The sequence below is a fragment of the Haliaeetus leucocephalus genome, unplaced genomic scaffold (genome assembly GCF_000737465.1).
Source record: "Haliaeetus leucocephalus isolate CR32 unplaced genomic scaffold, Haliaeetus_leucocephalus-4.0 Scaffold566, whole genome shotgun sequence".
NCBI lineage: Eukaryota > Metazoa > Chordata > Aves > Accipitriformes > Accipitridae > Haliaeetus > Haliaeetus leucocephalus.
In genome coordinates, this window is record NW_010973002.1 from 4,626,462 (window position 1) to 4,654,053 (window position 27,592).

The window sequence follows — 27,592 nt, forward strand, 5'->3', positions numbered from 1 at the left end:
ATGTAATTTCTCAAAGTCCTACATGTCAGCAATTGAGCTTTTATCTCTTATGACAAACTTGATGTAACAAAAAAGGTTTATTAGCAGAAATACCTTGTGTGCTAATCTAGTGCTAGGTAGAGACTATGTGGACTTCATTTTACATGACTGTAAAGCTTTATTATACTTTAGTAGCAGCTCTTTGCATTAAAACAGAAGAAATATTGCTAAAATAATGGGTTGGGATAGAATGTGAAATGTAAACAGAGCATCCTTTCAAGGCAAGGAGGCTCACCTTCCCTGCTTGCAGGTTCCCTTTGACAGGAGTACAAAAGTACTTGGCTAATGTGATAGAGGATGAGGATTAAGGATGTACCCAACCCATATTGCCACAGTTGTGGGGGATCAGGATTATAATAGGTACAAAATGAAGACAATCTTCAATATTTCAAATTTAGATTACTAAATCAAAAAGTAATTCATACTTTTGTTTTGACTATGGGTAGTACATTGGCATACTAGTAGACAACAGGCAGATTTTAAAGATGTTTTAGTATGGCTATCTAAAATACTCTTTACATGAAGTATATCACACTACTTGGGTATTACAGTTATAGCACATATAGAGCTGAAGTGTTATAGAGTGTCATAAATCATTGAGATGAATCTTAACAAAGCAAGATGCTTGTTGACATAGGCAAAAATAAAAGTGTATCTGAAGGTGCTACTACATCACTTCCATATCCTCATGTCCTTGTGCCTGCAATTTAGTAGCATAAATCTAACTTTGGAGGAGCTGCTTTTTGAGTAACCTGGAGTTTCTGGATTTCTGAAAATCAGCCTTTTAGAAATGTGGGATTCTTTCCACACATCCTTCTGGAAAGTTCATTCTTCCTAATTTAAAAACCACAGCAGCAGCGGCAACCGCCTTATGGATATGCATGACAGCCCTTCTGTGTCTTTCTCCTTCTCCTCACAGTTTGTCATTTTTGGACTTGAATAGTGCAGCCTGCTCTTGCCTGACTCCTCAGCGTGATATTTTCCCCTGTGCCCAGTCTTTCCAGAATCACACCACAGAAGCCAATATAGTAGCCCCCCTCCCTTTCTGGGGGGGAGGGGGGAGCAGGCAGGGGAGGTAGGGGACAAGGGGAATGTTCTCCACAAACTCCAGCCTTTTAAGTTTTTCTTGGAGTTCCTCTGGTTTCTTTTAAGTAGAGCTGTCATCAACACTTGCTAAGTTACAACACCCTAAAGACTCACATAGTGAGTTATAATACATGTTTTCTATAAATCATGCAAAGACATATGCCCACAGCTTGTAATGCTTGTGTACACCTTCATGCACAGACATAAATACCTATGTGTATATACACAAAATTCATCAAAATGTATAGTGGTGAAGGCAATTTCTGTATAATGTTCTTTCTGAAGTTCTTTGGTCGAGAAGCATGTAAATACATGAATGGGTATATGGGGAGATGGGAGCATATGCCCCCACCTGTTAGTAAGTGGGAAGTAGTGTCATCTAGTGGTTAGCTCAAAGCTAAAAAGGACAGGAGCTGTAATTCAGTATATAGTAACAAAATGTTTAATTCTTGCATTGCTGAACTGTGTAACTTAGAGGAAATAATTTTTATTTATTGTATCTCATTGATTCAGCTAGAAAATGGGGGAAAGTAAAGCCAGTTGGAGAACCATACACTGATATATCAGAAATGTATAAACTCTGCTCAGATAGATGCTTTCCTTTTTTTGCATCCCATCCCATCTAATGTTTCCCTCTGATGATATAGACTTCTTGAGAGCATATTCATGGACCTTCTGCTCACCCTCTTCCATACAACATAGTTTGAAAACTACTGTGGCAGGATGCTGGCACACTACAGTATAAAGACGTAGATTAATTTACTGTTGAAACTTACAGTAACCGAAGTTCATTCATTTTCCAAAAATGCAAGAATAGACAAGTCTTTATACATGTAGTAATTCCTTATAAGATGGAACTAATTTGATTAAAAGCTGGTTCTTATTCTTTCCTCTTCTGGCAATATGATTGTTAGAAATGATATCCTCATACAGTGTAAAGTGCTCTTTAGTATCGCTTCTGGATGCAGGAAAACATGGACTTGAGTGCTTGCTTACAAGTGAAGGAAGTGGTGGTGTTAAGCACATACTTAAAGCTAAGTGTGTGATTAATTTCTCTGTAGATTTGGGATTTATAATATGAATGGAGTACTGTAAACTGTCTATCTGCTCTTAAATTTTTGTCAGAAGACTTAAAGCTGTAATTGGCAGAAAATTCTTATATAAAAATAACTGTAGAGTGTTAACATAAAAGCTAACTTATAGCTGGATGCAACATTATTGGTATGATTATTTGCTATGGAATCTTAATTAGTTTCTCACCCATTACAGTTTCATCTATTAAAATCAAAGAAACAAAAATCTACTGAAACTGTTGAATGAAGGGCTAACCATATTGGAAAGGAGCAGTTATAAACAGGACTTTTCCAGCTGCCCTTGCTAACAGGCAACTCTAAAATAACAGTGATGCATGTCTTAAGTTTCTGCTAACAGAGCTGATTTCTGACCAGAAGGCTAGAGTATTCTTTTTCATCTATTAAGCCCCGAAAGTGACAGTTCTTCTTCATATCCCTAATATTTCCTTTTCAGCTCACTAAGGCCAAAATGTCATCTTTTCTTGTAAAACAAAAAATCAAAGCCAAATGGTTAAAATGCAAAGTTTTGGTTAAACAAACAGTCAGTATTTCAGTGGTTTTATCTGCAGCCTGCAGAGCAACTAAACAAAGCCAAGATATTGTCCATCTCTTTGACAGACAAAGAGCCTCAGAGGTCCAGAATGACATGCCTGGGGCTGGCACGTGATTAGAGTAATTAAATTAAATAGCAGGAAACATGTTTTCCATATGCCATTGCCTGGCCACACACAAACTGTAACAGTAAATCTTTTATATTACATTGGTTCAGGGAAATGTATAAAAATGCATGATGCCCACAAAAATAAAGTTAAAGGGAATGTAGTAGCATACTCACCAGGCTCCCTGGCTTTGGTCATTGGCCTGAAATGCCAAACGAGTTCATTCCTTATTTATTTATTTTTAAAGGTGCAGCTCAAAAAGCCCTGAGCATGTGAACACTCAGGAAGCATTACGGGGTTTACACTGGAGGGTAGTGCTGATGCTCCGATTCAGAGGGGGAAAAAAAAAAAAATCCTCCCAGTAAAGTTAAGAGAAATGTCTTGGGTATCTTACAAACTGAAATCCTAACACGTTTCTGTCAGTCTTTTGCAATAGTCAGGCCCTCCAAACATGTATTAAAAAGGAATTTTTGTTTCAGTTCTGTTTTCCACAGCAATATGAACTCAAATTTCTTTGTTTTCATGGCCAGTTGTTAGAAAAGACAGCATGTTTATCCATGCCATAATACAGTCAGAAGAATTGCTAGTCAGTGGGATCATCTGTCATCCTTAAATTCACTTGTCACTGCACTATTAAGATCAACTAGAACACTTGCTAATCTATTTCTGACTCATCTTTCAGTGGTTGATGATGCCAGATTAAATCACTGGTATTTCTGTTTTGTTATGGTTTTGCACAATAGGGAAAAGGCTGCAAATCAGTTTGGAAGGAGCTATTAATCAGTGAGGTCATGGATTTAAATGACCAGTCCTTGAGATTTTTAGGACATGACATACAGGAACATTTCCTATATGTGATAAATTCTGAAGACTGCAAAATGCTCTTAACATGAAGACAATTAAGAATTTGGGGAAAACCGTCTCAGCACATGAAAACCTGTCCTTGAAAGTAAATTAAAAATGCATCTCACCATTTTCTGGTGAAATATATACTGAATAATTTCATAAGCATTTTAGATATTCTATCTTCACTTTATCTACCTCCTTGACCCACAATGCTCGGATAAGAAACAACAGAAACTTCAGTGCTTCCAATTTCAGGTCCAGCACTGAACTACGGTATTAAGTTTAATACTTGATGATAATTCAATGAAATCAAAGTACAAGCTTTCAGCTGGAAAAATAAATATCAATTTATCTTTAAAAAGTAGTGTAACAAAGATGATAGAACATTGATACTCTTGGCTGAATCTTTAGCAGTTATAGTATTTCTCAAGCTATCGAAGTGAGACTCAGGACGTAGTCAGTATGGAGAATTAGGAATTGGGACCTTTTTCTTCTACTCCTTTGAATGCTTTCTTTACTAACTCATCTCCATTATTTGATCAGGAAAACTTGTGCTTAACAGTGAATCTAAAATAGTTAAAAGAAACAACAATGACAGGAAAGTGAAAACCAATGACTCATGTTGGTAGTAGCTGGCAGAGCTCTCTCTCTCTCTCTCTTTTTTTTAAACATTTCTTTAACTGTCTGAACTCTTCCCGGAAAGGATCATTGCATTTCAACTTAAATTGTTTAGCCTGAACTTTCTATAAAATGGGTAAAAATGATCAGTCAAGAAGCAAAGCAGTTAATCCCTTGTACTATCTTGTCTTCTGAGAACAAAAAAAAATAGAGAAAGTTCTCTGCAGCAGGTAGAAGGTGGAAATCTGGAGCCTCTGGCTGAAGTAATGTTGTCATCCTCAGGAGGGGATGGAGCTGCTCTCCAAGCTGAGGAGGGCTCTCGAGCCTAAGTACAAGGTGTCCTGTAAGACGTTTTACAGCTGTTGCTTCACCTCTTCTGCCTCCCCTCCCTGTTATGTCCCACAGCAGTGCCGGTGCGAGGAGGATGCCTCTCCATCCTCTGCCCCTGCTCCCTGGCTGGCCTTGGCCTCCAGCCACTGTCCCTTCCATGCCAGGAGCCACCCCTGCCATGGGGTGGCCAAGTGCGTGTGTGAAGCAGCAGTAACTAAAGGCTCGTGGCCTTTCCCAACAGGATCTCTTATGCCTTCTGACCATCAGAAATGGGGTAAATCTGGAGAGCTTTGCAGAGGGGATGGTACAGCAGGGGACAACCGCAGGAAGGAGAAGGGGCTGGAGAAGTTTCTGGTGAGGAGTTATTCACTGAAGGGGAGAAACACTGTGGTAGCTTTGGGTGTAACTGTTCCCCTGATTTTGCAAAATATGTTCGTGGAAAGCAGCTCTGCCTTTCACCTTTTGGTGCTTCTCCAGCATTACCCATTTTAGGGACACAAGCTATAAGCTGTGAGAAGCCTCCATCCCTGTGAACCACCACGGCTGCTTCAGAGGCACAGAGGAGATGTAGCCTATAGAGAGAACTTGGTAGTATTTCTTTGCTCTTATAACACAGTCGTGTACCTAGACCTACGAAAGCATGTGATATTCAGTCCAGTGGCTTCTAACAAAGTTAAAGGAAGAAATTCAGTTTTGCTCTTGGTGATGCCCTTGGTGAATTACTCTGACCAAAGGACTTGGACAGTTTTGTTTTACCTGTCCCAGTTCCTGTCCTATTCCTTGTTCCAAAGACCTGCTACAAGCCCTGAGTACCTCCTCCAGCACAGCACTTCTCAGAAGCTACACAACACAGGCATTGAGTACAGCAGCAGCAGTGACCAGTAGTTGCTCATTTCTGATGCGACAGCACTGTAACAGTGATCTGTGGAGAAGGCGATAGCTGAGGACTGGGTCTGGGTTTTGGTAGAGGTCAAGTTGTGAGACAGTATTTTCCAGCTTCTCATTTTGCATAGAGTATCTCAGCTGTGTAGTCAGCTGCATGGCTTGAATCTCCTTGTTTTCTGAGGCCCAAACTCTTAGTTCAATGGATGAACTTTGTAACAGAGAGCAAAATATGTATATATTGGTCCTTCTTGACGTAAGTTACATTTACAGGATTCTGCAGGTTGAATGCAACTAACGTCAGTGGGATTGTGTCCCTCCTTTATGACTTGCCAAATCCTCCTCCACTTCTAAACTCTTCACCTGAGAAGTCTTTTATTTTCCTTTTCAATACTTAGCATCCATATTAAAGCAGAAGAAAGAAAAAATAGGAAATACCAGCACTACATGGGGAATAATGCTTGATGCATAACAAGTTAAGTGCCCTGTCTTGTGATTTCCTTAATTACTAGCTGAAGTAATCGTGCAGAAGAGCAGGTAGACACAGTAGAGCTGATCCTGGTAAGAAGATGTAAAGAGCTTCCAAAAATGTTTCTTCTCTAATGTACCTAACCCATTGTCCTGGTTTCAGCTGGGATGTAGTTAACTGTCTTCCTAGTAGCTGGTACAGTGCTATGTTTTGAGTTCAGTATGTGAAGAATGTTGATAACGCTGATGTTTTCAGTTGTTGCTCAGTAGTGTTTAGACTACAGTCAAGGATTTTTCAGCTTCTCATGCCCAGATGGGGCACAAGAAGTTGGCACAGGACACAACCAGGGCACCTGACCCAAACTGGCCAACGGTGTATTCCATACCATGGGACGTCCCATCTAGTTTAGGAACTGGGAAGTGGCGGGGGGAGGGATTCGCCGCTTGGGGACTGGCTGGGTGTCGGTCGGCGGGTGGTGAGCAATTGCCCTGCGCATCATTTGTACATTTCAATCCTTTTATTACTACTGTTGTCATTTTATTAGTGTTATCATTATCATTATTAGTCTCTTCTTTTCTGTTCTATTAAATCGTTCTTATCTCAACCCAGGAGTTTTACTTCTTTTCCTGATTTTCTCCCCCATCCCACTGGATGGGGGGGGAGTGAGTGAGCGGCTGCGTGGTGCTTAGTTGCTGGCTGGGGTTAAACCACGACACCTATGTTGAGTACCTGTCTATAAGTTAATATTCAGCCTTTTGCAATGACACTAAATGTGCACGTGGCCATGACAGGAAGAAAGAGAATCAAACAGTGACTTCTTTCTATCATTGACCAGCTAAGTTCACAGTATCCTTTCAGGCTTAAACGATCCACTTAGTATCGAATCCTAGGGGCCATGACTGAAAACCAAATCTACGAAGGAAACTGTGTTATGAAGCTGTCTCTCTGTGGTGACCAGCTGCAGCTCACCTTTACGACAGCAGCTTCACAAACGTTGCGCTCCTGTGGGTACAACATCCCACCAGACTGAACCCGCTGCCTCTTCTCTGACTGAATGTCCTTTATGCCAACCGATTTCACAGCCTGAAAGCATCTCAGTGGTTAATGGCTGTGGGAACCACTTGCCAATGAAACGGGGCAATGCTCGAGAGTGCAGCTACTAGATGGCTCGGAGAGCTGGGCCCAGATGGAGCTGGGAATGAGCACCGGCTTCAGCATGCTGACTGCAAAATTCTGCCCGGCCAGCTCATCCCTAACATAGCTTCTCACCAAATTACAGACTTTTGTTCTGCTTTCGCACTTGAAAATGAAACTGAGTTAATGTGCTTTCAGTCTTTTTCTTTCATTAAAAGCTGGAGGGAAAGAGCCAGAGGTGAAAGAAAGGATTACTTCTTTTACAAGAGGGTCCAAGCTACTATCATAGTGACATATAATAGTACCTAATTCGAAAGTAGTTGATCAGCTTGGGAAAATGAGCAGCCTGCTCAGTTAGTGCGTTATCTGTCAACACAGAAAAGTAACAGTCCCCATGCTTATTCTCAGTCTGTTGCTGCGGGAATGAATCTTGCTCCTGTTCCTTTTTTCTTGCTGGTCCTGCACTGCCTGCATTTGTGTTCTCAGAGCCTGCCTGAGAGGGATGGAGATTCTCATCAAAAAAACTCGCTCACGCAGCACAAAGGGTAATGCTGCATGTATTTTAACTGAAAACATTAGCACCCTTAGTGAGGCCTAATTACCTGCAGAAATGGCCAAATCAGAGCTATTGAAGTCAGATGTCCCTGGGCTGAGCCTGTGGTGATCGCACCTGTATTCAGCACCGCCATTCTTATTTTTCTGTCAGAAACACTAACAGAGAAGTTTTGAAGCTCTCCGTATAAAGTCAATAGCTTCAGAAAACTGAAATCTGTGCAGAAACTAATGGGAAACTATGACAAAAGACCTGTACAAATTTAGGTAAATGGTGAGAACCAAAAAGTTCCAGAAAGAAAGGAAGATGTCAAGGGATGTGCTGTTGGGCTTGGGAGCTTCTGATGCCCTAAGGCAAGGTGTCAAAATGGGTGAGAAATCAGGGAAACCTGATCACCACCTGTGCCTGTGTGCAGTCAGATAGCTGAGTGATGGAGCTGTGCTCTCTGATGTGTAGTAACTCTTCAACTTCTATTTTCAGTAAAGGAAGATCTAGGAGAGCAAGCCTTAGAAGCAACTGGTCTAGGTAGCTATCCCTCTGTGCACAGGCGGTGAGCACCTCCCAACAGCACTTCTGCCTTGTCCTCCTTCTGGTTCTGTTCAGTAATAGAGATCTGCTTTAAAAATCTGCAAGCTGCCCCCTAAAAACTATCATGGTGGCCTTCTTGATGGGAGCAAAAGGAAAAGACTAAGGGAAGGTTTGCAGACTGAATCCTCCATGCTTCACTAGCTGCTTTGCGGAGAACCTGAGCAAAGCCTTCTTAAGCCCTTGCCATTGCTGCGTTGCTGCAATCTCATAGCTGTAGTTTTCACGCGACTCTGCTGGGGAAATACAGGCAATATGAACAGAAAGACCTCCTCGGTCTCCTGGGGATCCAAAGGTCACAGGCCAGAACATGAGAGGAGACAGATTATGCACTGCTTTCTGCATTAGAGCACCTATGTCTCAAAGGCATTCGGGCTGAGCTGCTCTTCCAGGACATTGAACAACAGAGCTTTATGAAGATTTAGCCAGCAGTATACTGCGGCATGCATCTATTCACTCTCATATTTTAAGGAAAGGAAGAAAATGAAAACTTGTGCGTGCGTACGTGTGGCTGACAGAGAGACATTCAGAGGTCACGACAGAATTCTTCCAAAAATGAAGCGTCTAAAGAAGCAGCTTTCCAAGAACACATAATCCTCTTCAATGATAATAATAATAAAAACCCGTGCTGTCTGATACAGGAAATGATAAATTGCCCAATGGTATGAAAGTAGTATCATCTGACTGTCAAAATGTGAAGTGATAATTACTGGGATCTGGACTTACAGACTTTGGATTCATGCTAGCTGTGTACCCCTGATTAAGTAACTCTGCCTAGTGTTGCCCCAGCAATCTCCTTATGAGCTGCTTTCTCTGACAAAAGGGAGCAGTAAGAAAAGTATTGAGGTGCTGAAGGGGGAAAAGAAGCACAAAAAATCTTGGATCAAAAAATAAAAGCAATATCAACATTATTCTGTGCAGGTATCAGTGAAATGAAATAATTTTGTTATGTTGTAATGCCATATGCTTGGTCGGACAATTCAGGTCTTGATTTAATTATGTGATAAAATAAGTCTTATTGCCTTCTGTAACTGAAAGTTTACAATAGGAGACAAACAAAAATAATAATCTTGGCAATCATTAAGAAAGTAGATTTGATACTTTGAAAAAATTTATCATTTTTAAATCCTACTGGGAAAGAATAATTACTTGTAATTATTCTCATTATTATGCACTTTCACATAGAATTGGCATTAAAAAAAAAAAGAATTATTCTTCCTGTAGCATAATTTTCAAAGACCATAGTTAGAAACTTGATAGAGATGGACAGGCCCTTAAGAGTAAAGATGACAGAAAGCTGGCTAACTATTCAGATGGGGCTTACCCTCATATAGATGAATGAAAAATTTTCACAGAACAAATCCAGCTCCACCCTCTTCCACCCCCTCACCCCATCCATCCAGCCTATGGCTCAAGCTTGATCCCAGAAATCATAACGACAGCATGCGTTATGTAGGCATTGTACCAGGACTGTGCACTCACAGACCTGAGGAAGGGCAGAAAGGTAAAAGGTCAGTGTCTCTCTTACTGGCTGCACAGTTAAGGGAAACAACTAAGGTAGCCTACAAAAAAAAAAAAAAAAAAGGTGACTTGAGCTAGTATATATAAGACTGCAGCTGCAATCTCATTTAGGAGGGAGGAGAGGCAGTGGAAGGTTTATTTGGAAGTATGACATTGTTCAAAACTTACATTTCCATTTTTCCTGCCCTTCATAGCACTTCTCAAGGCCAAAAATGTTGTGACATGCTACCACCTTGGAAGAACGAAGTGTGCAGAGGGGTACTTCTAACAGTGTATCCTCCAACCAAGCTCCCTTATATTTTCAGGGCTATGTACTGTTAAGAGTCAATACAGTTACTTCAAGGCAACTGTGGAAAGCAACAAAGGCTCCAGAGCCAGATTCAAAACATTTCACTTAATCAGCTAATTAAGGGACTGAATCACTTACAAGTAAGTATCTAGTCTGTCAAAACAACTCTAGTGACTAAAGCCCCCGTGTAGCCATCACAGAGAATCAGACATTGCTGAATGATTTCAAGTTACTAAGCTAGTACCCTTTTAACTCTCAGCTGCTCATGAAATAAACCTTGGGGGTCTCCAATAGCTGTGTGTGCCCCCAGGTAGCTGGGAAGTTATCCTGTATGAGCTAGATGAGTTTTGGGGCCAGAATCAAAATAAGCAAAAAAATTGAGCTCAGTAAATGGGGACCAGAAACCAGGACATGCCTAAAGGATGCCCCTTCCCAGTCCTGTTTGGGTATGTAAGTGACTGAGCATGGCCAAGAAACCCAGCTTTTCAGCTGGCTATGCAGTTTGAGCTAACTGTTTTGGGTTTGGTTTTTTTTTTTTTTTTTTGCCTTTAAATCTAATTCTGAATTAGGCTGAATTAGAAGAGAAAAAAACAAATGCAAAGCACAAAGTCTACCAAATGCAAAGTACAGTGTCTACCAAACAGAGTGGTAAAATTCCACAAAAATCACTGGGATTATTGCTCTAGCACAGAGAAGATAATTTTATCCAGGATGCTTTTCTTCTGTTTGCCTGAACAGCAATTCAGCATGTCATGTTCGAAGCTATATTCCTCCACTGAGAAATGAGGTACAGAAGCCCTGCTACCACCCAGATGATGGGAACTGCATAAGGAAATCAGAAACTAAATAAATAAATGAAAAGCAAACAAACATTTCTTAAGTGGATAAGTAGGACATGCTGCTAGTGGGACAGAATACAATAAGGAAATTAACTTGGCTTAGCTAATTTTAGCTGCAAATTGTGAAGTGTTCATCAGGGGGAGAAATAAGTAAACATTTTTAGATTGGTGCTTGGGAGTAATGTTTATAGATTTTTTACCTCAGAATGCCAGTGAAGATAAAAACAGGGTAGAGTTGGCTTAAGTAATATGGAGTAAGTCTTAGTGATCCTGATGATAATGAAGATGGAATGAAGATAGTGCACGAATGAATTGCTGAATAGAAAGGATGAGTGGTGGTAGTGTCTAGAGTGCTCTTGCTTTGCTGAGGCATTCAGCTTTTAATCCTATTTCGTTAATGCCAGAAGATGAAAAAAAAAGGCTAAAGTTACAGTGTCTACATTCCAGTAATGTGTGTCTGTCTTGAGTATGTAAATATTATGAAGCATTTTCCCTCATTTAGTAGTAATTACTTCTAAATTGACAGCTATACTGGCTTATTTTTTGGGCAACAAGACAGAATAAACATCTATTGTTCAAAAAAAAAAAAAAAAAAGAGATGCACATCATTCCTGGAAAAAGATAAAGGCTTGCGAATTGTATTAAATTGTGATTTTTTTTTTTTTTTTTCATTATGGGTGCTTTATTTTCTTCATTATGGGTGCTTTGATGAATGGTAAACAAATAATTTAGAAAAAAAATCTAGGGGTAGCCTCCAAAATGGGAATGTTGTAAATTGAAAACATTTATGGCTGTTCTTCTAATTCTGACATGAGTATTTACACAAAAGGCATCTCAATCAAATCCCTGTTAAAAGCATGATTTACTTATAGACACAAGATTCTAAATGCATAATAAACAATTGGGCAAGCAGTATAATGTTATACTGCTAATGCTAGTTTTAAGCTTTCCTAAGCTAAAACTTCACTTTGTTTCTAATTTTTTGGGGTGTATTACAGATTAAACATTTCTTTGCTGTTATATCAGTGAAAATAATTAAATTTGATTTATGGAAATATTTATTCTTACATACTTATGTTGTTAAAAGCATTTTATTTTAGTTAAGATTACACAAGAATCAAAGCTGTTAAGAGCCTTTGCGATTTAAATGAACAGTTAGAAGAGCTAGAATGCAACGATTTTCTGAACTCTTTTGGCAGTAGTAATCCATGTACTGTACAACAGAGATCGTTACGCAGTACAAACTATTTCTCTCTGTAGATCTGAAGCCAAGCTCAGGAAATGTCACAAAGCATTTAACATCTTCATAGAAGTGTTTAGGTGTTTCTCTAAAGTAGGACTTCACTGTCTCATGCAGTTGCTTTAATGTCTGCAAAGTTTGTGGATTCCCTCCTCACTAACATATTTATAGGTGGACTCTAGTTTTGCAAAGATCTTGAGAAATATCAAAGAGGTCAGTATAAGCTCAGTTTCAGATCAGCACCTTTTGGGTTCTAGGCAGGTTTTAGAAATGTCATGGAAATTATTTCAGTTCACCTGAATTTTGGGCAGTTAGGAGTAAAGAAACTGGGATTCACCTTTACCTTTCCTATATGGTACAACATATGAGCACATGTTCAAGACAGATGCTGTGATGGGAAAATGAGCATGCATCAATAATATTCCACATTCACTAAAACTTATAATGGCTGATGTAGGATAAAACAAGAGACCAAAAAAAGACTTTGTGTAATTATTGTAAGAACAGTCTAATAAAAACCTTGCTCCTGAAAGCTTGAATTGTTTCAACGATGTGTAGCAAACATATTTGGTTATACAAAGCAAAAGCACAACTAAGTTATCAAATTTACACAAAGTCAGATATCTGAAAGGGGATCTTTTAAAAAAAAACTTTATTTGAGAAAGGAAGAGACTTATATCAGAAGGCAAAAAAAGGGAACATACAAACAGAATATATTTACAACACAAAACAAGAGACCACCTCTAAGGGTGTAAATTATAATAAATACAGTAGATTTAAAATGTAAGAGACAATAATCAATTAGAAATGTGGTTGTTTAAACCCAGTTTTCCTTTTCACTGGTTCCAGGTAGTTTCTCTATTTTAATTTCATCCAAATTTGAAAGATTCTGAAATTAAAGTCCTCTAATATATTGGGGTTTCTCACCTGAATGACATTATAAAAATATCTTTTGTCTTTTGTGAATACATGTCTTTGAAGTGATATTGTACAAAAGTGTTCTCATTTGCAAGTTTCTCCCCAAATAAAATGTATTTTAAAAGACGCACTATCCCTTTTTTATGAGGCTGAAGTTAGATTTCAAAGAAAATTAAAATTATACAGAATGGGAAAAACATATAATTTCCTTTTTATATGCTTCACTTTTTGAATGTGAATGTGATTTTTTTTTCATCCAAGATGGAGAAAGATTTCTGTTCAACCACAAAGCACACATAAAAATCACCTGTGTTTTTCTCAATAAATCTTTCCTACCTAAAGAGGCCTTTCATATTAACAGCAACTATTTAGTCATTTGTTTGGAGACCTTCTAGGAAAAAAGGATAATGTATCTTCAGAAGTTGCAACATTTTATAAGAGATTTAATAGTATTAGAGCATAATGTAAACAACACATGCTAGTAACATATTTTAGAACAATTTCTACATTTGGCAAAACAGCTATCTCTTTTGAAACAGGATACTGCACCTTAAAATACCTCAGCTTTAGAAATATAAATATTTTCAATAGAAAAAAAACCTGACAAGGATTCCAGGTCAGTTTGGGATTATCCATATTAAAGGGGATCTTAATACAATGAATCTTTAACTAGCTTAACAAAAGTAAACCTATAAAACAAGGTAAACATATCAAAAGGGAATATGAAGGAAATGTTTCACTGGAAAGCTTCCTTAACAATTTCCCTACTCGCTTTGTTATTTTCTTTGACAATAAATCAATTCATAGAGTGCCTTTAAAAACAGAGGGAGCGCTGCCCCGTCCGCCTCCCCCCACCCCGCATTCCTCAGCACATGAATCACTTGGGCTTCCTGTTTCCATAAGGCATTTCCTGCCCCCCCTCCCAAAATCACTTTTCTGCAGGAGAACAGCAGGGACCTGACAAAGTATCGACTTAAATAAACAGGGCCTTGCACTGCATCCAGCCTTGCTCTGCCTGATCTTACAGCAACGGAGAGGGACGCCCGCTCGCTGGCTGCACACACGCACTGCGCTTTTCAGCTTTGGCGAAATGCTCGCCGACAATCTGAAGTTTCCTTTTGCCCAGCTGGCACTTCATGCACAGTCGTTATTTTAGTACTCGCCTGTGAGGCCTAGCGGTAAAGGTTATGCAATATTGTACGATTAGTCTTTATTCAAAAAAACCCCAAAGTGATTGGATATCGGATGATAATGATCACAGTTCTGTGCTTTTCCTGCAATATCCTGATAACTGATTGGAACTTAATGCTGCATTTTGCTTCTCGCCAGTACTTGCATCTGCTGCATTTAAGGATGTCTCTGCAGACTGTATCATCAAATAAGACAGAATGAAAAATTAACTAAGCAGTGCAAAAAAGAAAACAATGCCATTTTTAAACAGTGCCTTGCCTTGCCTCTTTACATCCACCTTGTATTCTTCTCTAAATTATACTTTATACACCAGCCTGGGACCACTGATATAGCAGTCAGTACCTGTCTACTGGGGAAAAAATACCCTAATGTTAACAGTGTTCAAGACTACAGTATGATACAGTATATACACATAGCTGAAAGCAAAAGTCAGAGGATTCAAAATCAGAGAAGAAGAATGTTTCATCAATCAGGTCTGGAAACTAATTCCAGCAATTGCTGATCTCAACAAGCTAAGTGATACGAGTTCTCTTTCACTAGAACTAAGCGATGTAATGTAATCCTGGGCTAATACAAAGTCTATCAGCTATTACGCAAAGATTTATGTAGAATAGTTGACTGCAACAGGTATTTTCTCAATTAGTGGCCATAAGGATGAGCTTCACTATGTTTTCAAGTGTGCATACAACACTTCTGCCTTTGTTAGATTCTTTGATCAGTAAATCAGGATTTGCTAGATCAGTGAATCAAAACACAAATGCTTACCAAAGCCTAGAAAACGTACGTGACGGTCAGATAATAACCTTGATTACAAATCCTGGAGCTAAATCTTTGCCTATTACCTGTTGCATAAAAGCAGCTTGCTCCCCAGATTCCATTTGCTGGGTTTGAACATCCTCGTCACTGTCCAGTGGCTCCTCTTTGACTTTCACAGCCCCCACCTGCTGTCCTATTCTGTCATCCACACCAGCACTGCTGCTCTCAGCCCTAACGCTGGCACCGCTGGCAGGAGCTTGCTCTTCCTGCATCGAGTGATCTCCGTGAAGCTCTTCTTCAGCTTCCTCCAGGTGACTGCCAGGCTGCTTGAGCTGCTCAATGGACTTAGAGAGCATCTGGAAAGAGAAGGGGCAACAGCTGTTGATTCCTTTCACTGATACCAAACACCGAGAAGTACTAGATTTGCACCGACAAAATTCAAGCTTCCGCGGCAAAACCATGTAGCTCTGCATCGCTAAAATATTAACGTACAGGGAAAAAAGAACCAAAGGTCCTAAGAAAAACGTCACTTGTTATTCTGCAGTAGAAAATACCACGTATGCAGAGAGTGCTACACAGTAATACTAAACTAAAAATAAGTCAGAATAATGAAAGCACGACACATCTGTTTGTTACACTGTTACAGCTAGTAATTAAGAGAAATTAGTCTCTCTTCAAACATAAATGCAGAAATATATTCAACTGTATTACAGTTCGTTTTCCACAACACAAAGTAATAAAAGAACTCGAAAAAATAAGAAAATTATGAATCCGGTTAATATTTTGCTACAAGCAAATTAGGGAATATTCACACAAGCTTCTTTACGAATTAAAGTGCTGAAGGCACTAACAGTTGACAAAGGAGCGGTCACAAAGAGCTGCTGACCATCACCTCTCCCGTAGCACAAAGATACTACAAGCATGTCTGTTCGTGACTGGAAAGACTACAGCTTTTGTTGTGCACAGTACAGGTATCCCTATTTCAGCAGTGATGATATAACACAGCTACCTGGACAATACTCATTTTACACCATTAACTGCTATTGTAAAGCTCTGCTGACGTGCCAGATGCCTGGGTGTTGCAATCAAGTACAGTTTATATTTTACTATTTAAGATGCAGCAAATGTATTCCAAAATAATCCAAATGTAATCCAAAAAGCCAAAACTGAAAAAAATCCCTGCTTTGTTGAAAGAGGCACAAAACAAGCCATGTATGTAAGCATCTGCAGGGTCAAGTGAGTAATTATCATTTATTCAACTGGCCCACTTGATTTCAAGCAAATACTCATTTGTATCACCAAAGTCAAATATACTGAGGGGGGCAAAAACCCCCACCTTTTAGCGATACTCTTACATACTTTCCTGTTCCCATCTGCCCCTCCCCTCAACTACCAAGTCTTTGAAACTAAGTTTTAGCTAGTGCCATAGGCTGAGTTACTGGATGGCTTCAGTACAGCTATTTTTGTCACAAACCGTAGACTGCCTAATTTCATTCTGCTTCCTAATGCATATAGAGAAATGCCACCCTAGTGAAGGGCAGCGTTGCCATGTAAGCTATGATGAAGAAGCTACAGCTGGGTTCAGAAACTCCCACAGCTTCAACAAGAAGAGTTGAAAGATCTGTTTGTGCAGTTCCACTTGATGCTCTGATGCATATGCCTCACATCGGTGGGGAAACAAATTCCACAGTGGAAGTCCACAGGCTTTGGTCACAGCAAACCTTCATTTTTTGGGGTTGTAATGAGAGTTTAATGGCTTACTAAAAAGAAACAAACAAACAAAAAAAAATCCTTTTTCATTACTGCAGTAACTGGCAAATCACAACATGTGTATCCTGCGTGCTGCAGGTGGCATGCTCTAAGCTGGGGAATCCTTACTACTGCAACTAATGCAGAGTGTCTCCTTTTATTAAGCAGCATCTGGAATATTTCTCAGATCAAACCCATAAATCTTTTCCAGTTGTTTCTCAGGGGATGACGCTGACCAAGAAGGCACTGAAGCTAACTACATGTACTCAGCTCGGGTACACTCCTCTCTGTTCCTTAGTTGAACATCTGTGGGTGAGCCCTCTCTGCTCCTCAAGCAAGTAAAGAAAGGCAGGGCTGGCTGCTTGGCTAGCAAGCAAATACAAGCTGAAACATCTGTGTGACAGATAATCATATACAGCTACGAGAGTCACTGATGCTGATCCATCTGTAAACCATTCCATGTGCCAGTTACTTGAATCAGGTGGGTTATTCTGGAGGGGAAGCCGAGAGAAATTGAGTGCATGTCCACAGCAAAGTTAAGAAACATATTTAGCTCATTACTGCTCTCCTTCCTTTCATGCTTTTTCACTTTTATGTATGTCAGGCTCTTTCTTCTTCACACTGCTATATGGCACAGATCTGCTGCTGAGCTTTCTGAGGCAACACGATGGACTGCACCTCCAAACGCTTCTTGCATGTAATCAGTGGAGTGATACAAGCACATGTAAGGGAGCTGCGGAGACTAGAGTGGTATTTGTGTGCATTTCAATTTGCAGTGTGGCTGTTTTGGGGCCTGCTCCCACACCACAGAAGTCAGCAGGCGATTTGCTCCAAATTTCGGTGACAGGAGGAGCTAAACAAATTAAGTTTTCTAAAACTCTGTGAAATCAAAGTCTTTATAGATTTACACAGTAGATTTTACAAAGTGCATTCATATTATCATCTTTACTGCAAAATCTTATTAAAAACATCCATTACACTGTGACTTTAACTAAGCCTCAGGCAAGGGGCTATGAGGCACTATAGTCATGTCCTCTCATAGGATGGAGCATGATAAAAATGAGTGGATGGCATGGAGGGGGGAGGGGACAACCCAAAACCTGAAAACCACTCCTGCTGCTCAGACTGCTAAGCCACAGCTGACTGCTTTCTCTGTATCACCACTGCACCTTCTTATTTGTAAAAGTGATTTTTAAAGGCAGCTTGGCCTCATCTCATTCCAGTAATTACATTAGTAGCATTACCAGGAGACTGTTCAGTTCTCCTAAAAGTCAGAAACATCTTATTTTACATTATATCTCCTGGTACTACCGTGGAAAATTATGTACCTGGAGACATGGAAAGATATCAGTTTAGAGTCAATATTTCTATCTTATCTCTCTATGTAAAGCTGGATTACACAGCAGAAAATGAGTCCTGAATGAAACACTGCTCAAGTCTTTTCACTATGCAGCTGGATACTTCTGCTTACACTTAATGTTTAAATCTTTCACTTTAAATCCCCACTTACCATTTTTTCCTGAATCTATCTGTAGGTACATGCAGGACTTTCTCCTCATTTTAATACATATTTTTTATTTTGAAAAAGTGATTGCTTAATCCGAGTTTTAATAAGACTACTTTTAAAAAATAATAATAAACCCATGGTTTATTTTAGTAATAAATTAGAGTTGTACAGATTGGTCTTCTTTAACCAGCACACTTTACTGTTATTGCTATTCCAACTAAAGGATACACTCAAAAAAAAAATGGTTTCATGCTAATGTAACCTATATTTTTTTTCCTTTTATTTTCAGGAAATTAAACTGTAAAGGATATGCATGAGCCAAAGTAAATAGTGGCAGCAGGAGAGGAAGCATTTACAGACATTAACTCCATTGTATAACTGCAAGAGTCCAATCAAAAAAGAGACATCAAACACAATCTAACCTGCTTGGTTGTACAGAAAAATGGAATACTAAGTATAAATAATCCGGACATTGTAAAAGACCATTTTATAGGTCCTTCAGTCACAGCCCCTGCCTTTGTTTCTCCTTTGTAATGATAAGGTCTTGCAGAATACAGTATTTTAAATAAAATGTCTTTAAAAAGAGACAAAGCACAAAATCCTGCAATAGTCACCCCATACATTTCTTTCCCTAATTGATCATTTTAAATACATGGCAGTCATTTCTAAGAACTCATGTATATACTTATGGAACACACTTTTTCTCCTTCTCTCCTATGGCTATCAGATTACTTTGACCAGCTATGTATGTTGTTAGCTGTACTGAAACAACTTGGCACCTGCTTATTGTTGTCTCTGTTACTCATGCAGTACAACTTTTTTATCTTTCAAAATTGTTCTTCTGCATTGTGGCTTAAACATTAGTTCTCAATAAAGGAGAAAATGCTCTGGGCATTTTTCAGTTCCAAACACAATCAACTGTTGGTTTAGTTTTGTCCAAATTATCCCCTGCTATAAACAATATCTGAAAGAAGACATGTGCTACCTCTCACCTTCAGAAAATGCTAGTCAGATGTGTAAGCTGGAAAGCCAAAACCTCAGTTGTAGTTTGTTTAATGAAACTAGATTAATGTACTTAAGCTGAACCTGATCTAGTCTTCTGTATGTCATAAATATCATTCAGAGAAGCGAATGATTAATCTGGGGTTAACTTTATCTTTTCAATATTCCTATTGACAACAAATAGTCTTCCTATTTTTTCCATCAATAAATTAACAGAAGCTTCCATATTATTTTTCATTTTTTATAAACAGTATTTTCACTTCTGTATTTTTTTTGTCATGGATTTTTTTACCTCACAGTCTTGCCCAGTCACTGGTTCCCTATACAAAGATGCTTTAAACCAATCCTGGAATGAAAACTGAAATTCAGGTGCTCCTTATCTAAGCTTTAACATTATCCATAGTGCTCCCATACTTTAGTGTACACTACCAACTGCATCATTATTTTAAACTTTACTACTCCAATACAGAGGAGGATTTTACCATTGAAACCAAACTGTCAAAATAGTATGAATACATTATTTTAAGAACATATGTAGGGTTCCCAAACTGATCAAATAAAATCTTGGTCCCAGTTAAGACAGTGCTAGTTTAGCTTCAGCGGAGGCAGGCCTTTATTCATCATATGTGACAAAAAATAACCTTTAAAGACACAGGGCTTTGTTCACATGCTCTTCACCTTATGATTTCTGAGATCTCGAATGCAGACTTCTGCTACGGGCTTTGCACTTACATTAATTACATCAAAATCACCCTTTTTTCTGCAAGTGGCAGGCTCAAAGCTTTCTAGGTAGAGATACACAAATAACATCAGATTTTAAGGTTTTCATTGTAGTAGTGGTCTTTTGGTACCTGACTGCAATAATATTAACTGGGGCTTTCAGACTTTGGACTCCCTTTATTGAGCAGAATGAAGATCTGCAATAGTGATCAAAGGGCCTTATGAGGAAATAAGCTGTCATTTGGACAGAAGTATATTAAAGCTGACAATGGCAAAGCCGATCTTCCCTAAGAAAGACAAGCGGAGTTCAGGTTACTTCACATTCATTATTATTTTTTCCTCAGAAAGCTGGGACGAAGGTTTCTACCTACTTTTGGATGGGATGTCAACATTCGCAGAATGTTTTTAGAAGGTCAGCATACTAGATCCCGCAGGTATACATGTCAGACTTCAGCAGAGACGTATACCATTTCCCACATCAAAAGCCTGGCATCTGACAGCTGACCAGAAATAATCCATAGGGGATCTTCTCTTTGTTATTAAGGACAGAGGCACATCTCTTGGCAATGATTTGTTTCTTTTCAGAATGGAAATGATCCAGGGGAATTCTTTACCTCTGACCTATGTTAGATTTTGCTTGTTATCACCCTCGCAGCAGCACTGGCTTGCTGCTGAAGTATATTCTTTTCTCAAAAAAAAAAAAAAAAAAAAAAAGCTTTTTAATACAAGAGAAATACAAGAGAAATACAAGATCAATGGGGTGGGAAGAAACTTGCTCTCTTCCTCTTTTTGTTGTTACAGCAAGATTCACCTGTATGTCTGCCAACAAGATCTGACCAAAAAGAGTTTTCAGAGAGTGCTGACACATGCCATATCATCTTAGTTCAGGGCAAACATTCAAATACTGCGTTTAGTTGAGATATATTAAAGCCTTAAGGACTTGAAGTCCTAAACATAAGGAAAAAAAGAAAGAGAAATGAAAAAGTAAAAGATGATATTAACTTGTTCTAAGCTCTTATCAACTGGCATTTCATAGTCTTGTCAGCTTAAAATAGTTCTGGTCTTTCTCAACAAAACTTTTAAAAGAATGTTTGAGTATTCCTTACTAAAAAAACCTCTACATTTTTCATGACTGAAAAGGAGGGAATTATACCTCTGTGCCGATTTCATTATACAGCCTATGAACAGAAGAGTAAGGGACAGAACAATGGAAAATAACAAGTGCATGTATTCACTTCATACATGCCCAAACTTGTCCTAAGAAATGAGAAGATACTGGGCTGCTTTGCTACATGGTCTAGAATACCTACTGGTTTAAGGTTCAAATAACTCTGCTTTGCAGAGTGCAAATTTGATTGTAAAGCCGTGCAAATTACATAATGAACAAATAACTTCAACTGTGAATAGAGGCAAGTTTTAAGATTGAACAAAGTATATTCTACCATGCTAGCAGAGTTCAAAAACTTTATGTAGGCACAGGTGTTCAATCTGAACCTTTAAGTTAAAGGATTAAAGAATATAGTTTTAGATTCAGTATTTAAAAGCCACTCCATGATTTGATCTTTTCTCACTCTCTTGTCTATGGGCTACCCTTAAATTCCAGCTTTTAAAAATCAAGTTTCTTCTTTTAAGTATGTAAGAAAGCCCCTTGGCTTTCTGTATACTTGCAAAGGACGGATACATGATTAGACCACTGACATGTTTCAGTGCTATTCATCAGAATAGTTCTTCTGAGAATGGTGCCGCAGAAGAACCTAGATGCTGCAAACTGTGAAGTCTGATAAACCATGCGCATCCTCAGATAACCCTCTGTTTCTGTGGCTGCAGCACGATCTTATCGAGTATCTCCTTAGGTGTTTGCTGCTCTGATGAGTTACCGTGCTCCTGACGAAGGCTAGCTGCTCTGGGAGTAGGGATAAAGCAGACTGAGAAGTTACTGAGGCAAAGGAAGTAGGTTATGGAGGTTCAAGGCAGCAAAAGGCCCTATGATAAAGTTAAATTTCTACTATCTGCATATGTGTAGAGCCTATACTGTAGAGGACAAAAGCTAGGTTCTCTACATTTTAAAAGAAGGAATTGTTTTGTCTCTTTATCACAAATAACCATGTGAGAAGGAAAGTGTATTTCAAGTACGAGAGGGAATTATTCTCCTTAACACATATTTTCACTGCAGTTTAACTCAGAAAAAAATATGTTACTGAAACAAGCATTATCCCAAACTAACTGCAGTCTTTTTACTTCCTTATGCAGCCTAGCTCTTGTGAGGTGCAATGCATTCCTAGTCCTATGTGACTAAGAATATGTTTACGTGACTCAAGTTTAATTTTCACATTCAGGACAAATGTACCTATATGCCACAGCACTTATCCCCAAATGCTATGGTAGAATTTATGTCAACAAACATATGATCTAACAAAAACATGTCAGTGAGGTTCTTTGCTTTGTGAGAAATGCATGAACTGATCTGTTTGTAGTGAATACCCACAAATAGCACAAAGACTCAGTACTTCACCGGTAAAAATTCTTTTCTCTTCAGACAATTGAGGGCAGGTGAAATATTTTCAAAACCTGAGGCTACGAGATATACATATGCCATCTTGATTAAACATATGGAATGCATACTCAAAGAAAAGCCAACTGGAGTCCTACTTGAGTAATCAAAACACCCAAGCTGAGAGGGGTTAACATGCAAGGATCAGCTCTGAACTTTGAAGTTTTCTGGTCTTCATTTTTCCTAATTAAGACAAGATTTAATAACCAAACCACTGTACAAACTATGTACTTAAACTCTAGGTTTGTTTCTAATTTTGTTGGGAATTCTTAGTAGATTCCAAAGAATCAGTACCCCCTGGGAAGTTCACCCAGTAAGGTGGATTGATTTTTTTTTTTTTCCCTTTTCTCTTAGGTACAAGGGCTAAATGCCCACTTTTCATCTTTCCTTCTTTGCCATTATATAGTTATTAAGTAACCCTCAAACAAAAGAAGACATTTAAAGATGCATGATTAATATCTGAATTACTAGAGGAGGTCCAGCAAACACCTTTTGGAAAGCTATATAGGAAGTGCAGAAAAACATTCTCCAGATAAAAGCATTTAATTACTTGCATATCTTCATTTAAAGCAGGGAACAGCATCACATTTGTAGAAACGTTAGCTCCTGATAAATCTAGATTCTGCTGCTCTTTGTTTATTAATGGATGGTCCCTTCTCTTCTTTTTCCACCCTCAGAATAAGCTGTTATTCTACAGGGAAAGATGGGCACAGTTCAACTCTGTACCTGATGTTAGCAAGAGCATATTCTTCTCTTTCTCCTTATATGGTATTTTATATTGCCATATAGATAACAAACTTTCATGTTACTAATTGACTTACAGAGAAAAAGTTGGTTTGATAAAAGCAGATTAAAAATTTCTCCAGACATTTAATAAGTTTCTTACACAAAAAAATATTAATTTAATCAGCTGATTGAGTTCAAATGAGTTATATATTTACTCCACATACTAGTCCACAAGGAGAAAGCTTAAAATACAATGCAAAGGCAGCTGAATGAAATGATGGCTGAAGCTCAGAAGTGCATATTAAAAAGTTGGATAGAAATCTAGTAATTTTTAAGGCATCATTTACCATTCAACAGGAAACCCCCTGTAATTTAAACCTGTAAGATGCTGTGAACCCTATTTTGTTGAATTGTATTCTTACTGGTGTCAAGAATGACAAATTACCTTTGTAGCATATTTCAGAAACTGAAAATGAAGATCTATACAAACGTTTACACCAACTATGCATAAACAAGATACTCGTGCAAGAACCTGTCTGCTGTCCATGACCACATGGCACCATTACCTAAACTTCCTTATTAGTTTTCAACCTTTACATTTATTGGCAATTTCTTAGTTTGGGAACTCACCTTATTCATGTGGATCTGCTGCTGGTACTGTTTCTGCTTCTCCAAAAATTGTTGATGCTGCTGCTGGATGACCAGCTGGGCCAAAGTACTCTGAGGAAGAGGAGCTGACTGGGTTCGATTCAGTGGCCTGTGACGAGGCAGTTTGTGGGCAGCTCTTATTCCAGGTGAGACTCTCTCCTTCGCTGCTAAAGGAGACTGTGGATGAAGAGGAACTGCTCCTGCAAAACAGGGACATTTCACTCCCGTGTGAAGAAGGACAAACTAAAAGTTCTAATAGGAGAGAAAGCTTTCAGCAAGAAGAGGTGTGTATATTGCAGAACTTTGCATCAGTGCTGATGCAGTGGGACGTGTACCACGTGCCTTGCCACGCTGGGAAGTTCAGCAGCTGCAAAAGAATGTGATGAAGTAATCATTTTCTCTTTTCTGTAATCACTGAATTCTTTCAGGCTAACAGACTGCAGTAGAATCACTAGAGGGGGGAAAACAAAGATGCTGTCCTTTTTTCTCCCACCCTTCCACTTTTCCCAACGGTTAAGGATGTATAGTATCTGTGTTAGCACATTTGATTTAATGTGAATACAAATGTCATTAAAAACATCTTAAATTATTATTACATTGAAGCCTTGATCATTACCAGTCACAAGAAGTTTTTGCTGTCTCATTTGTTCTTTGAGTAACAGATGCTGCAAGAGAGCTTGGTGGCTGCTGTTTGGCTTTCCCTCCAAAGCAACATGAGGATGAGCTGAGGATGGAGGAATGTTCCCCCCGTACTGTCCAGCCAAGGCCATTCCTTGTCTGAGCGACTGGGTCTCCCCCTTCTGCTTTTCTTTGAATGACGATGAAGCCTGTCAAAGAACAATGACACTGGTAACTGCTTTTCATAGACCTGGCCATTTATATCTCTGCTTGATTAGATGGTTTTAGATTAGATGTCATACTTTATGAATATATACAGAAGAAAAGATTAACATCCCTATTTTACAGCTTGACTGTGAGATGAAAAGGGAGGAATAACATGCCAGTTAAATGTAACACTATGAGAAACTGAGTAATGAAACCACTTGAAAAAAATCAGTAATAAAAGCCAAAGCATAAGGAACTACTAGTTAGAATATTATTAATGAAAAGACAGGACCTATCCTTAAAATTCCTAAAGACCTTCCCACAGCCTCCTGCACAGGAAAATAAGGGATCAGAGGAAATAGTTTCCATTGAGTTTGGAATAGGCAAGGCTTGTTTTTTCACATAACTTTCCATCAGACAGTAAGCCAATCAGCAAAACAAAATAATTACCTGTAGTAGTGGGAAGCTATTACTTTTCCTGGAGCACTCCCTGACTCCCTGAAGGACAGCATAAATGTAAGTTTTACCCTTTGCAAAGTACATTTGTATAGTTAAACTCTCATCTACACAATCATCAAGAGCTGTTGTATGTGTGTGGCATTTTAAAGTGCCCTTATAAATTGCACAATTACTGATTTAAAGCTTTTGGAAGCTTTAGCATTGCAAATGTACTTTATATTTCTTTGTTCTTTGTCTAGTTTTTAAAAAAAGTATTTCTTAAAAGAGCAGTTAAAGAAGAATAACAATTTTTACAGCAAGAATAATAACCTAACAGAAATAAGCATGTTGAGGCTTGCAGATAACCACTTATAGTATGCCATGGTAAAAACAGTATCTCTGATAATATAAATTCCATAAATTCTAATGAGGCAAACCAAGGTTTTCACTAATATTTTTTGGGTGTATGCTTACTTCACACTCTGCTATCACCCTTCCCTGAAAAACAAACACCAAAGTAAACTTTACATTCAATTTGCAACTGCTTATTCTAGTAACAGAAATAAACATTACTTGTATAAATCAACCCCTTTGTTTTTTCTAAGGCCAAAAGTAATAATTGGTGCTAGCTGGCCACATCAAAAGCTCATATGATTTAAGTGAGAAAAATAAACATATTTTCATTTCCATTTTAATGTTACAAAATTACTTTGAAGCTAGTTATATTTTTTGTGAAATAGCTAAGAAACTTTTGATGATATTGTCTGGAAAAGTAAGCACTACTTTTCACGATCAGTTCAATTTTTCCATCCCTTAAAAACAACAATTTGCTTATAAGTATCTCATGAAAGGCTTCTAGAGAACTGATTTAAAGCTTACACAATTTTCTTTGCAAAGTTCTATATCTGATGTTAAAATGTTGGATTGCAGCAATATATTATTGGTAAGAACAGTAAATGTACTGAAAAAGCCATAAAATAACATGAAACTTTAACTTGAAACTACATTTAGCACTGGAGTTAAGTAGCACTTATTATGAACCACCGTGGATCGTATAGATTATTTTTTTTTTACACCACGGGAAGCTGTACTTACACCCCTAATATTATTATAGAAGCTACCAATTCATGTTCTAAGGAACTCAAATTGCTAAAATTTCTTCAGAATTTATACACTGTTGCATAGAAATACCATACAACTTATATCAGTATTTTTATATTTTTTGCTGGAAATCAGAAAAGGGAAGTTTTGACCAGTGGCAAAATTTTCAGATATTTTACTGAGCCTCGGATTTCACCTCTAGATTCCTGGAACTTGGTCTAGATCTAAAGATCCTTATCCATCAGCATGGATTTCCTTACATACTATGCCTGTGTTTTCATACATTTCACATATTAGTTTAACATTTAGCTCTAAATAAAGGTGATTGCTGCAGACTGAACAAAGGGCATATGAATGGAACTTGTCATTAAAATATTAAGCTTCATTCACATATCACTAATTTTATTTGTCTGTTTGATAGCACGCCCCTCAAATAACAAACCTAGCTGCGGGAATACTAAATTTTTCCCCTACTATGCTCCGGCCCAGCTTAGGTTGTTACTCGAATCTCATAAAAAGTTAGAGGTGCTGTACTTTACCAGGTAGGGGTGATCACAGAATTTGAACTTTTATACTAAATGGTCTCCTCATATACTTCTCACCATGTCTTAAATCTGTTATCTGATTTGCAGACATAAAGGCAGTGCATGTGGCCCATACTTAGCTAAGCTCCACACTGGCACTTGTTTGTTTGCAATTAAGAATGATTATTGCTTTGACGTTGTGCCCTTAAATGTTCAGATGTTGCCCAATGCAAAGGAAGGTCAGGTTCCTACTCCGAATTGCTTACGTTCCAAAATGCTAAAAAAAGACAATAGTCAGAAAGTAGGTTTTCTGGAAGCAAAAGTAGACAGGAAGGCTTGACACTGGTCACTTACACTGATTTGAGGTTGTACTGCTGGAAGTCCCAAGGTAATGTTGGGCAGAGAAGGGGATGTGTACAGACTCAACAAGTTCACTGATTCATCCTGTATCAAAAGGCGTTGCTGTGAAACCAGATGCTGGAATAAAGGGGAAAAACAACAGAAGTGTACTCTCCAAGCTTTTTATTGTGGTTACTTTACCCTCATTATCCTGCTACATTGAAAGCCAGTTATGTATCATGCATTGGTTTGCATCCCAATGGGGTTCCAGATAAGGAAAAGTACTGTCCCTGTGAAAAAGCTGTTGGTATTTCTTTTCTTAAGAAAACAACTGATAGATGTCTTGGATTATTCCTTGGTTAGTAAATCAAATTTCCATGCAAAATTGAAATCTTGAGGATTCCTAGACCATCTCTTCTCACCAACTTCTCATC

At 38.4% G+C, this 27,592-nt stretch overlaps 1 protein-coding gene across 2 annotated transcripts in view; it reads right to left on the bottom strand.

The window, feature by feature from the left end:
- Window positions 1-27,592, bottom strand: part of HDAC9 (histone deacetylase 9) — a 281,586-nt gene that overhangs the window by 172,631 nt on the left and 81,363 nt on the right. Inside the window, exons 9-12 of one of the 2 annotated variants that reach the window (XM_010577624.1) lie at window positions 27,174-27,296; window positions 24,548-24,758; window positions 23,914-24,131; window positions 15,115-15,384 (exon numbers count right to left, since the gene is read on the bottom strand). In XM_010577624.1, coding sequence (XP_010575926.1) covers window positions 15,115-15,384; window positions 23,914-24,131; window positions 24,548-24,758; window positions 27,174-27,296 — 822 coding nt within the window. Of the gene's footprint in view, window positions 1-12,800; window positions 15,385-23,913; window positions 24,132-24,547; window positions 24,759-27,173; window positions 27,297-27,592 lie in introns of those variants that run through there. The other variant, XM_010577625.1, reaches the window with a different exon arrangement.